General features: G+C 42.9%; 1 protein-coding gene across 4 annotated transcripts in view; it reads right to left on the bottom strand.

Moving 5' to 3' along the window:
- Positions 1-14,348, bottom strand: part of LOC110530233 (ephrin type-B receptor 1) — a 304,623-nt gene that overhangs the window by 48,377 nt on the left and 241,898 nt on the right. For all 4 annotated transcript variants that reach the window (XM_036985804.2, XM_036985803.2, XM_090182142.1 and 1 more), the window contains one exon: positions 2,862-3,024. In XM_036985804.2, the coding sequence (XP_036841699.2) occupies positions 2,862-3,024 (163 nt within the window). The remainder of the gene's footprint in view (positions 1-2,861; positions 3,025-14,348) is intronic.

Below are 14,348 nucleotides of genomic sequence, written 5' to 3'. Positions count from 1 at the left end.
ATAACTGAGTGAGTGGGGTGATGGTGGGGGGGTGAGGAGACAACTGTGGGAGGCATGTGACAATGTGATGACAGACAGATATGAGGTATTGTCGACTGTGAGAGGAGGGGGAGAGAAGAGGAAAAAGAGAAGATTCAGAGAGAAGGATAGAGGAGGGCAGGAGGTAGTGAGGAATGTGATGAGACAAGTGGAGGGTGGGGTGAGACAAGTGGAGGGTGGGGTTAACACGGGTGAGAGGAGGTGGGGCAGGGCGACGTGGGGAGGAGAGGGGAGGCAGACGCTACAGAGGGTAAGGGATTTAGGGGATGGGTCTTCCAGGCTGACAGGTGTATAATCAACAAGCTCTCAGTCTCACTTCAGAATCTGACGTGTGTCTATAAATGCCAAACATCAAAGGTTAAGTTTAGACATTCATTTAGAATGGTTAAGATAAGGGTTAAGGTTTGGGATAGGGTTACCACAAAAACAAAGAAAGTTCTGGGATTGAACATGCGACCCTCGGAGCAGGAGCCTTCTTGATGGTAATAGCCTTCATCGTTGCTCCTAGTGGCTCCTAGTGGCTTTTTTGTAGTGGCTGAGGTCCTGGGTACCTGGACGGACGTCGAATTTAGCCTTGGATCTTGAGCGACCTGGCTGGTACACTATATATACAAAAGTATGTGGACACCCTTTCAAATTAGTGGATTAGGCTATTTCAGCCAGACCTGTTATTGACAGGTGTATATGGAGCACAAAGCCATGTAATCAAAATGGAGCACAAAATGGAGCACAAAGCCATGTAATCTCCATAGACAAACATTGGCAGTAGAATGGCATTGCTGAAGGGCTCAGTGACTTTCAACGTGGCACCGACGTAGGATGCCACATTTCCAACAAATTCAGTTTGTCAAATTTCTGCCCTGCTTCAGCTTCCCGGTCAACTGTAAGTGCTGTTATTGTGAAGTGGAAACGTCTAGGAGCAAAAACGTCTCAGCCACGAAGTGGCAGGCCACACAAGCTCACAGAAAGGAACCACCAAGTGCTGAAGAACGTAGTAAAAATCTTCTGTCCTCGGTTGCAACACTCACTATCGAGTTCCAAACTGCCTCTGGAAGCAATGTCAGCACAAGAACTGTTCATCGAGAGCTTCATGAAATGGCTTTCCATGTCCGAGCAGCCACACACAAGCCTAAGATCACCATTCTCTATGCCAAGCATTGGCTGGAGTGGTGAAAAGCTCACTGCCATTGGACTCTGGAGCAGTGGAAATGCGTTCTCTGGAGTGATGAAACATGCTTTACCATCTTACAATCCGACTGACAAATCTAGGTTTGGCAGATGCCAGGAGAATGCTACCTGCCCCAATGGAAAGTGTCAACTGTAAAGTTTGTCAGAGGAGGAATAATGGTTTGGGACTGTTTTCATGATTCTGGCTAGGCCCCTTAGTTCCAGTGGAGGGAAATCTTAACACTACAGCATACAATGACATTCTAGATGATTCTGTGCTTCCAACTTTGTGGCAACAGTTTGAGGATGGACCTTTGCTGTTTTAGCATGACAATGCCCCTGTGCATAAAGCGAGATCCATACATAAATGGTTTGTGGAGATCGGTGTGGAAGAACTTGACTCTCCTGCACCGAGCCCTGACCTCAACCCCATCGAACACCTTTGGGATGAATTGGAACGCTGACTGCCCAACATCAGTGCCCAACCTCACTAATGCGCTTGTGGCTGAATGGAAGCAAGCCCCCGCAGCAATGTTCCAACATCTAGTGGAAAGCCTTCCCAGAAGAGTGGAGGTTGTTATAGCTTCAAAGGGGGGGGACCATCTCCAGATTAATGCCTATGATTTTGGAATGAGATGTACGAAGAGCAGGTGTCCACATACCTTTGGTCATGTAGTGTATTAGAGTTTGTGTCAAGACTACTAAATCTGCTCGCGCAGATTAGAACAACACCTGCACTTATCCACCTCTGGACTATCTGACAGGGAGAAAGGGTTATGGGGAGGGATGGAGGGAGAGAGAGAGGAAAGCACAGAGGATCAGGGAGAGTTGTGGCATTTGCGGTGTCAAGCGGAGAATTGCCCTTCGATGTGAATCATAGATAGATAAGAAGGTATGTTTAGTGTTTAACCTCCCCAGTGGTTAGGGTTAGGATTCTGAGAAGGTAAACTGATCCTAGACCTGTGCCTAAAAGGGCATCTTCTACCTGGAATATGTAGAGTGTTGAAAATCATCTGGCAGCATATTTCAGAAGTAAGAAGACAGGAGATGTGGCGTACACCCACGCACAAACACCTGGACACATGCTCTCATAATGTCACCCCCCCCTCCCCCCCACCATCACCACCACCACCACCGCCAGTGTAGCAGGTGTTGCACCCCCTGAAAATCCAACCCCGGGTGGCAAATAATTAATCACATCAGCCACTAATCACAGCTAAGCATTCTGGGATAGCTCGTCAGCAACATACGGGCTCAATGAAGAACCAATTAGCTAAGCAGTCTGGATCAAGCAGTTACACACAGGAAAAGACAAAATGCTCAAAACCACCATTCTTAACTCCAATATATTATTCTTAACAATCTCATACACGATCGTTAAGACAGTGGGTTTAGAAATACAATGTTCATCCAACATCCATAAACATGTTGTCACACAGCGATTAACAAACATATGATCCGATATCAAATTCCCAATCCTTCTTCCTCTCTGCTCTATATCCACTCCTATTCAATGCGTCTCTCTCTTTCTCTCTTACAGTTTCTCTCTCTCTCTCTCTCTCAAACTCACAGACACGCACACAAACACACACACAGCAGCTACCCACCACCATCCACCATCTTCCCTCGCCTCCCCTCCTCCCCTTGGCCCTTACCATCTGTGAGGGTTTGGAAGCACATCTTGCCGCTGTATTTGCCAAAGCCAGCCACGGTCCTGGCCCGCACCTGCACGACATAGACCATGCCCGCCCGGAGGCCCTCCACCCTGGCTGTGTTGGTCTCGCTGCGCACCACGGTGGAGTTGATCTCTGAATGGTCCTGGAGGAACAGAGGAGAAGGGGATACCAGGTTAATGTTCCAGAGAGATAGAGCAGGTCATGTGTATAATCCAGGACTGGACACAGTGGGGGAGAGACAGAGAGGAAGAGACCAGGGGCCGTATGTCTCAAGCAATGGCTTCATTCACCAGGAAATCTAGGCCCTATGTACTGTATCAACCTTCAGAGTAGGACTGCTGATTTTGGATCAGTGTTGCTTTTTAGGTCAAAATGAATAAGATCACATGGACAGGAATGTCCTGATCCTAGATCAGCACGCCTAATCTGAGATGCTTGATACAGTACACACGGACCAACATGAACCTTTAAGGAAACCATTGTATCATCAAGGAGGCAGGTATCATAACACATCCAAAACCATTTGGCAGATTCCTCCCTATCATGTGTGTCTCCCCTATGCTGCAGCAGTAGTCAGCAACCAGTAGTGTGTGACATTGGCTGCCTTTCCTACAACAGAGGTCACACCAGAATCTTTTTTTTTTAAATGTATTTTTTAATTGGCGCACAACCTGGACAGAAAGGAAAGAGAATTGAAACTCAGAGAAACCATTACTTTGACGTGGTTAGTCAGAGTAACAAAAAGCAGAGAGGTTGACTGACGGGGAATCCAGTATGTGCCTTCGCTCTCCTTGTCCATAGAAACCTAAAGTTCAGATGAGTCATATGCCATTTTGATGCTGTAACAAGTCTATTCTAGTGTTCTCTAGCTGTTGTGGTTCTCTCGTTCTATCAGCGACTGGTTAGTTTGTTATTACGCCGCCCTTGACAGGCTTACATAACTGTTACCACCACAGATGGAAACTTTAGTGCCGAGGTTGAATGACAGTATGTATTGTTAGAGGGAGTGCTTTAGTGCTCACACACACACATACTGCCCATTAGGCCCATTAGTCTGAGTCACATTGTAAACTTGTTCCTGCTGTATTTACTGTTGGCCTCAGAAGTGTTTAGAAAGAGAGAGAGAGAGAGAGAGTTTAATTAGTAAAGGAAGTGGTGAACATTGGCTCTCTCGTTCTGTGGCGTCTGAAGTGGCGCTCTGCTAATTATGTCAGAGGACTAATTCCGCCCACGGAAAGTGTTTGTTTTCACTTAATGGAACAAAGCAACGCTTACAAGTTCTTTTTTTGTAGAGAATTGTTTAGTGCGACATTTTCTTGTTCTGTTTTGTTTTGTGAGAGTTCAAAGGATAAAAAAATCTAATGTTATGGTCAAAGTTTGGATTAAATGGATCAACAAAAATGTATAAATCAATCCAATAAGACTTTTTAGACCCGGAAGACTGTATTTGACCTAACCTAGCACAGTGGTAAATCTAAGCGCTGACGGAAGTGCTATAGGTCCAGGGGTGTGTCAGAAATATTTGAGCTATTCTCACAGCCTTTATTTTGAGCGCAATAGCTGGCGGTAGTGCGAAGGGGCTGGGTTTTGAGCGCAATAGCTGGCGGTAGTGCGAAAGGGCTGGGTTTTGAGCGCAATAGCTGGCGGTATTGCGAAAGGGCTGGGTTTTGAGCGCAATAGCTGGCGGTATTGCGAAAGGGCTGGGTTTTGAGCGCAATAGCTGGCGGTAGTGCGAAAGGGCTGGGTTTTGAGCGCAATAGCTGGCGGTATTGCGAAAGGGCTGGGTTTTGAGCGCAATAGCTGGCGGTAGTGCGAAAGGGCTGGGTTTTGATGAATAAACAAGTTTTAACAAGAAGCGCTCTTTGGAAATGGATACAAGTCGAATGGAGTAGGCACTGCGGGTTGGCCTACGTGAATTGTGAATAATGCAAAAGCATGACGGCAAAAGCCTCACAAGTACACCCTTTAGAAACCTTGTATGGAGGCTCCTGGCAAATAATTGGCCACGATGAGAAAGACGCCAAACGCACTGCTGTTGAACCAGTTTTCATTGTAGTAGGGTAAGGGCAGCCTCCTATGAAGGCTTCTTTTTAAATCAAACAAAACGGAAAACTAGCAATTGTTACAGGAAAATAACTGAAACATTTTACTGCTGCCAAACTTGACATTTGAATAAACGTTTGGTGATCAACATTGATTTCAAAGTGGTCTCACGAGCCAAACCCTTTATCGATAGTCTTGACTACTTGGCGAATACCTTGGGCATGACAAAAAATTTCCTTCATTGAAAGGAGGGGGGCTACACTTGGTTTTTAATCAAACGAAACAATATTTTTTTTGTATGTTTCTAAATACAAGGTTTATAGGCACTAAAAGCACATCTCTCTTGTTCATTGTGCATATGGGCACTGTGCATCATCGATGGCTAAGACCAGCTTTCGTGACCAGCACATACTAAAGGTTTTTAAGGACACACCTCAGATATTGCCACCCGTCCCACCTCAGTGCAAGTGAGCTCACACATCAACAACAAGATACATAACTCATTCTAGTCGAGCTAAAATTCATCAAAGGAACTTTAGATAAACCCACTTAAACATTTTCAGCTAGTTGGCCTTCAAAATTGCACTGATAAATAATCGGGAATTGTAGCCTACTCGTCTCCAAGCACCCAAGCTAACTGGCTAAAGTTGGCTAGCTTGCTAACTAGCTACTTCCAGGCATAACTAGCTACTTCCTCACTCTGACCATTTCACTCCCCCTAGCAGAGCTGGTTAGGCTGTTTCCATGTTATCTAGAGTATTTCTGACTAATTCTTACTTTTTTGCCTATGTTTACTGACACTGGTCAAATTCAGCAGGTGTTGCTAAATTCATCAGTTGTTCTGCACTCTGGCACACTCAGATGAGGTTGCTCTGAAATCGGAGTAGATCGGCAGAGTGAATTTGAGAACGCAAGAGATATGCTAACTGTATAGCAGTCGTTCAAGTTCTTACTAGTTAACCAAATGACACCTGCATCTCTAGCTGTGTATAGCCACCAAAAAAATGATACGAGGGGAAATAGTCAGTCACTTATCCACTCCGTTTTGGTCCAGAATATTGAGTCATGGAAACTGAAACAGTGCTTTCCGAATGGAGGCAGCAAACAATGTACCAGGACAGCTGTGATCTACAACCTGATAGCAATATGTTTTGGACTCCCAAGAAATGTATTGGTGAATTATAATAAACATGCATTGAACTGCATCCATCTATTCTGCCGACAATGCCTTAGTGTACATCATGGAACGTTGAGTCAAATGGAATCCATTTTTAAAACCTCTTATGAAGTAGATTTTGTAGCATAACCTGGGAATTTGATATTTTTTATATTATGATTGTCTGTTTGTTTCATAACTGCAAAGTAGTTAAAACACTGTCAGTTCCACTTTAAACTGCAGGTCACTGGTTACTTTGTGTGCTAAACATGACATGTTTTTTTGCAATGGGAAGTAATAGTTGTACATTTCGATTGGGAAATGCTTAATTTTTTTTTATTTTCGTATTCTTGGGATTGGGACCTACTGGTTTATTATGTCAGAGTTTATGGACTGCTTATCCTTTAACATCATGCTGTGTGTGACTGCTGTCTTTTCATCGGGTGTAGTGGTGCCTGGCTCCACAGTGGGTAGGCCTGTGTCCACCCAGGCCCATCCATGTCGACGCCCCTGATGCAAACAGGGCATAATAACAATTGCGCATCACAAATAACCTACTAACCAACAGACTGAACTTTTTCAATACCTGGTTTGTATACCCATTGTTGACTTAGTTAGCATTTACTGGTAGATATCATAAGTTGAAACGTCTTTCCTACCCTACCGGTGCGGGGCGCAGGTGAACATATTTCACATGCTTTGTCTTTGTGTAGGCTGCTTTGTGCATGATTTCTCTATTGTACAACGTAATTGATAAGTCGTATACTTCCACTACACTACTTTGATACGCATCAGTAGGGATTAAGAAGTGAGTATACGCAATTCCCACTGAAAATAAAGTGGGTACACGGTTTATACCTGCATATACCTTCCACTACACCACTGACCCTTTGTGTTTCACAAAAAGTGCACTCTCCTACATGAGTGCACTGGTATTACGACTGCTGTCCTTTCACATTCATGAACCTGTCACACACTGAAGGACTAGGTCCAAAAGGTTTGCCACTGCAGCAAACATGTCTACAATAGATATAAAGGCTCATAAGATATTCATGTTTCAAGAAAGGTGTGTATATATTGGGCCCGGCGAAACGGTTTTATGTGCTGACTGAGTGGAAGCTGATAATGATGAGGAAATTAGGAGTCCTCACTATCCGAGACCGAGTCAAGACCTAGTACAAATGTATCCAACACTGCGAACAAGACACTCAATATGAGACTGGTCTCGAGTGCTACAACATTGCTCATCACCGAGCAAAATCTATAAACATACAAAGTACGAGTCAAAAGTTTGGACATACCTACTCATTCAACCTTTTATTTTTTTATTTATTTTTTAACTATTTTCTACATTGTAGAATAATAATGAAGACATCAAAACTATCAAATAACACATATGGAATCATATAGTAACCAAAAAAGTGTTAAACAAATTCTTCAAAGTAGCCACCCTTTGCCTTGATGACAGCTCTGCACACTCTTGGCATTATCTCAAATCAAATCAAATCAAAGTTTATTCGCTGAATACAACAGGTGTAGAACTTACAGTGAAATGCTTACTTACAGGCTCTAACCAATAGTGCAAAAAAGGTATTTGAGATTTGAGATTTTTGGTTCCAACCGCCGTGTCTTTGTGAGACAAAGAGGAAGTGAATGGATGATCTCCGCATGTGTGGTTCCCTCCGTGAAACATGGAGGAGGTGTGATGGTGCTTTGCTGGTGACACTGTCTGTGATTTATTTAGAATTCAAAGCAACTTAACCAGCATGGCTACCACAGCATTCTGCAGAAGATACAATGGCCCAACACACCTCCAGGCTGTGTAAGGGCTATTTGACCAAGAAGGAGAGTGATGGAGTGCTGCATCAGATGACCTGGCCTCCACAATCACCTGACCTCAACCCAATTGAGATGGTTTGGGATGAGTTAGACCATAGAGTGAAGGAAAAGCAGCCAACAAGTGCTCAACATAGGTGGGAACTCCTTCAAGACTGTTGGAAAAGCATTCCAGGTGAAGCTGGTTTAGAGAATGCCAAGAGTGTGCAAAGCTGTCGTCAAGGCAAAGGGTGAAGAATTTGAAGAATCTCAAAATATATTTAGATTTGTTTAACACTTTTTTGGTTACTACATGATTTTATGTGTTATTTGATAGTTTTGATGTCTTCACTAATATTCTACAATATAGAAAATAGTAAAAATCAAGAAAAACCCTTGAATGAATGTGTGTACAGACTTTTGCCTGGTACTGTACATATCAACTTTAATAAAATATAGGATGAGAAAAAAGGAGAAGAGAGCCAAGAGAACCACGGAGAAGAGAAGAGAACCGAATAGAGGCAGAGGCAGAGGCTCGTATGCGCTCCACACTGACATCGTTACCCAATCAAATCAGTGTAATTAGATCACGAAGGAATCTCCGTCATTGGCCAGATGAGGTAAACACTGCTATAAAATTTGGCCGAAACATAATGATCTTTCCAATCACATTAGGCTTTATTGGACACTCACTCCTGTGATGAAGACGAATGTTAGCTTGTGCCCTAATAGGAAAATGCTACTCCTAAATTTAATCCCATAAGAGTAAAGAGACGAAAACAGGATATTAGCAATAACAATGCGTTATATCATTGGATAATTAGATTTGTGGTATTTATATGTTTATTGGTAATGTACCATGATGATGAATAGTCACATACATTCCTAGAATTAGCCACAGAGTGTCTGCATGACCTATTGTATAGTCACACTGTGTAAAAGTGCTATTGCACTTCAATTATGGTGTGATCTAATTTGATAAATGTCCAAAAATAGACAGCTCATGTAAAGAGAAGCCAGGCAACCACATTAGAGCATTGGGACAGCACTCTCATATTCATAAGCAAGGCCATGGTTGGATTGGCCCACTCCTGCTGTCAGTCAAACAGAGTCTCCTAGGACCACACCCCCCACTCACTGCTTGATTTTGAGAGACGGTTGGGCGAGCAGATTAGAATCATTATCACCTATATTCGCCAAGTACATTTACAAATACCCAGAATTTGCCTTAAGTAAGGTGCTGCCAGCAATAGACAATATACAAACAGAATACAGACAAGTACTCACAGAATACACAATATCAAAACAGGAACCATAAAACATAAGTGTATAGGCTGATTACAGTGGGAATATACCACTTACAGTGCCTTCAGATAGTATTCACACACACCCCTTGACTTTTTCACATTTTGTTATGTTACAAAGTGCGATTAAAATGGATTTTATTGTCATTTTTGTTGACGATCTACACAAAATATTCTATAATGTCAAAGTGGAAGAAATGTTTAACATTTTTGTATTGATTCATGGAAAATAAAACAACTTTTTCTTGATTGGATAAGTATTCAACCCCCTGAAGCAATACATGCTAGAATCACCTTCGGCAGCGATTACAGCTGTGAGTCTTTCGGGGTAAGTCACTAAGAGCTTTGCACACCTGGATTGTACATTTTGAACATTATTCTTAAAACAATTCTTCAAGCTCTGTCAAGTTGATTGTTGATTAATGCTTGGCAGCCATTTTCAAGTCTTGCCATAGTTTTTCAAGCCGATTTGAGTCAAAACTGTAACTAGGCCACTCAGGAACTTTCAATGTTGTCTTCGTAAGCAACTCCAATGTATATTTGGCCTTGTGTTTTCATTGTTCTCCTGAAAGGTGAATTTGTCTCCCAGTGTCTGTAGGAAAGCAGACTGACCCAAGTTTTCCTATATTCCTGACCCAAGTTTTCCTATTTTCAATGTGCTTAGCTCTAATCCATTTATTTTTATCCTAAAAAACTCCCTAGTCCGTGCCGATGACAAGCATACCCAAACATGGTGCAACCACCACCATGCTTGAATATACAAAGAGTGGTACTCAGTGATGTGTTGTGTTACATCACACTTTGTATTCAGGACAAAAAGTTCTAGGACACATTTTTTGCAGTTTTACTTTAGTGTCTTATTGCAAACAGGATTCCTTTACGGCAACGGAGTTAGGAAGGGGCCTGTATCTTTGTAGTGACTGGGTGTATTGATACACCATCCTGTGTAATGAATAACTGCACCATGCTCAAAGGGATATTCAATGTCTGCTTGTTTTTTTTCACACATCTACCAATAGGTGCCCTTCTTTGCGAGGCATTAAAAAACCTCCCTGTTCTCTGTGGTTGAATCTGTGCTTGAAATTCACTGCTCGACTGAGGGATCTTACAGAAAATGGGTATTCATTTCAAAATCATGATAAACACTATTTCTGTGCACAGAGTGAGTCCGTGCAACTTTTTATGTGACTTGTTAAGAACATTTTACAAATTTAGGCTTGCAATAACATTTCTAAAAACATAATTCCACTTTGACATTATGGGGTATTCTGTGTATATCAGTAACACAACATCTCAATGTAATCCACTTTAAATTAAGGCAACACAACAAAATGTGGAAAAAATTAAGGGGTGTGAATACTTTCTGAAGGCACAGTATCTAAGCCGTGACAAATATATACAGTGTTTTGCGGGAGGTGTACATCGTGCAGATTAGTATTCGAGGTCATTGATGACAAGGTGCAGTAATCGGCCCAATGCAAAGTCACTTGATCTCTATGAGCCTGATGGCCGGTTGATGAGGTCCACGGCATGGGGGATGAAACTGTTCAGGTTGCGGGCGGTTTTGGTAATGATTGACCTAAACCGTCTGCCAGAGCAGAGTCTTTAAAAGATGGGGTGTCCCGGGTGGGCAGGGTCAGCGATGATCTGACCTGCAAGCTTCCTTGTCCTGGAGGAGTGCAGGTCCTTGATGGAGGGCAGGTGACAGCCGATGACCTTCTCCGCCAACTGGATGGCCGATGGGGAACCATCCCTGGAGAGACCGCCAACAGGCAGTGGCCCTTTCATGCTGTCAGTCAAATGGGGATTATATTTGACACACACACACATACATCTACATCTGCCATACTTAAAGTTAAGTAGCAGGTGGCTGGACAGCAGCTTGACAACAGCCAATGAAAGGCTTTGCCATGAGAGACTGACCACCGTGAATGGCCCTCACATGCTGTCAGTCAAATGCGGATTAGAGGAGACGCACCCTAACATGCTATATAAAGACAGAGCAGCAGGTGGGAGGGCAGATGGGAGGGCAGCCAATGGTGAGGCTGGCCAGCAGTGACAGACAGGGAACACTGCATGTCGTCTGGTCTCTGTAGTGTCCTCTTGGCTGAAGGCTGTAGTTCCCTTGGCAGTGTTTTCCCCCCAACTAACACTAATAACAAGGCGGGCCTCCTCTCCTCAAGCCTTAAACAATTTGGCTTTAATTTGTTTCAATACACCATTTTGATGTCTGCTGTCACGATTGATGATTTCAGCCTTTGTGCACTGCCTTAGAATGAAACAATACAAGGGGAATCTATGCCTTATAGAGTGTCAGAGCAATAGAACTGCAGTGGACTGCACCAGTACGTTTACATACACTCCAATGGACAGAACAATCCCAACCCCCGAAGTGAATCTCTACTACTGCTGCCTACCACCAGATAAGCTGAGCCAGCTTCTGGTGCTTGTTTTAAACTATGGACCATGGCATACGTGTGTGTGTGTGTGTGTGTGTGTGTGTGTGTGTGTGTGTGTGTGTGTGTGTGTGTGTGTGTGTGTGTGTGTGTGTGTGTGTGTGTGTGTGTGTGTGTGTGTGTGTGTGTGTGTGTGTGTGTGTGTGTGTGTGTGTGTGTGTGTGTGTGGCTCCCGAGACCCCCACCCTGGTGGCATGTGCCAACCTCCTAACAAAGGACAGTATGGTCACCTGGCAGAGCGACAGACCTGGTGTGGGACCATGTGTCCACTTCACATATCACACACACATACAGACACACACATACACGAGCCACCCCCACATACTAACTACATGGTTAACGATACTTAGAAGGTATAACATTGGTAATGGAGGGGGACATCATTTCCTTTACAACAAAAACATATGTTTCTAGAGATACTATATACATATTTATTCTTTGTAATGCTACTGACGTGAATGAAAAGTATAAGGAAACAATACCATCAATGAGCAATTTCATTCCTTGAAGCACCATCCCTTACATTACTAGACCATAAGCAAGTAATTACCATATTCATTATGAATTCAAATAACCCTCTGGAAGCTTTTATTAAAGGGCATTTTAAATCATATTAAGTATCTGCATTATTACATATAGTAAATACAATTTTAAAACAGCCTAACTTCTAGTCCTTTAAAAACATAAATCCCCTAAGCATAGCATAATGGTACTATTCACGTTATTATACTTTTCTTGACCTACTGTTAAAAAATTGTACTATGCATGCTATCTCCTTTCAACCATTCCACTGCCTTCATCTAAGATAAGCCACTTACACTGCATATTAACTGTGGGAGAGTGGCTGTACAGCTGCTTTCACACGCCCACTATAAAGACACAAGCAAATGCCACTCTTCAAAGGGAGACCATGCCTTAGATCACAGTATTGCTAGCTAACCATTAGCAGCATGCTACACTTATATCACTTAGTGTAGCCTACATGCAAGCACGCACACTTACAAATGCATGGCAAACATGTAGACCAACATGCATACGCTCAAACATACACACCCACACACATACATCCACACACACACACAACTAACTCAGATCACTCACTGGGGGAGCTCAAAGCTCTGCACAACTCTCTCAGGATTGGGGAAAATATAAAATATAAAATAAATAGAAAACATCTTTATCTAGAAAATAAATTAAAGGTAGGGGATTTAGGAGGAACAACAATGGGCAACCTTGACTCGTTTAGTTTGTTTTTCCTCGTTTTCTTTCTGACATCAGCAAACACTCTGAGGGCTTAGCTCTCTACGTCTCTACAGCTCACCTGAGGATACTGTCTGGGCTCAGAAGAGCTGGGTGGGGCACAGACAAAAGACATAGAGAGAAGAGAAGAGGGAGAGCTGCTGAAAGAGAGAGAGAAGAAAGAAATACAAAAAAAGTCTGAAAGGGAAAAATGTAATACACAGCGAAGGGAGCCAGGGACTTGAATCAAAATCCATCTTTTCAAAAGTTCCCATTATAAATCATGACATGTCTGTGTGCATACTGAGCTGGGATAATACTAGAAGATTTCACTGAAGGCCAACTGAGAGACTAAATTAATGATATTAACTTGGTATTTCTTTTGACAACTCACTGATTGTGCATTGAGTGCAATGGGAATTACAGTGGGCAAGAGTGACAACTTTGCGCCCACACACACACACACACACACACACACACACACGGAAAGTATTCAGGCCCCTTCCCTTTTTCAACATTTTGTTACGTTACAGCCTTATTCTAACCTGTTTTTCCTTTGTTATTATGGGATGCTGTGTGTAGATTGATGAGGAATCATTTTAGAACAAGGTTGTAACGTAAGTAAATGTGGAAAAAGTCAAGGGCTCTGAATACTTTCGGAATGCACTGTACACACAGACACACACACCTCAGTAACCTGGTAACCTGAGCCAGTTTAAGAGTGTCCCTGCTCTTCACTCTAGTCTTAATGGAGGCCCTGACCTTCGCTACTCCAATTTAGTTCCTACCGCCCCAAACTTTAGGAGAAAAAAAGAAGAAAAGAGCGAGAAATAAAAGAGGGGGGATGAGATTCCACTTTTTCTGTATAGACTTTTAATTCATTTCTACTTGCTTGCCAAACTACACGATTCCAGGACCACTTACTCTGCAGTGAGAGGGGGATAGTGGCCTGTTTGGTGGAAAGCCTAAAGACTTTCGAGCACCGGATACCTCTTTTCAGTTCCCTTTCTCCTAATTGTCTCTTTGTGTCCCAATTCCTCCTCTCCTCTCTCACAAACAGCTGGACTAGACCGAGGCACGTTTACAACACGGGAGATCGTGGGTTCAAAGTCTGTATGGGATCTCTTTAACTTGTACAATGGACACTTTGGTGTCCTTTTAGATTGTACAATGAGAACTTTAGTGTCCTTCCAACAAAAAAGTGAAACTATGAACTCCACTATTACTATAGTAAAAACAACACATTACTGTATAACCGATCTGTGTGGGAAGACGGCGTGCATATGACTTACGTTGTGAAGTTCTTCTCTCCCCTGCGTTTGAAGACGAGCTGACTGTGCAACTAGCGTAGCTCGAAAGTCCATTGAAACAATCATCCACCACTCCATAACTGCATGACACATAAAATACTAATATCACCGGCTCATAAAGAGATGATCTGAGAGACCAGGAG

This window comes from Oncorhynchus mykiss, chromosome 8 (genome assembly GCF_057628025.1).
Source record: "Oncorhynchus mykiss isolate SJ-2025 chromosome 8, ASM5762802v1, whole genome shotgun sequence".
NCBI lineage: Eukaryota > Metazoa > Chordata > Actinopteri > Salmoniformes > Salmonidae > Oncorhynchus > Oncorhynchus mykiss.
This window is presented reverse-complemented; position numbering and strand designations above follow the sequence as displayed.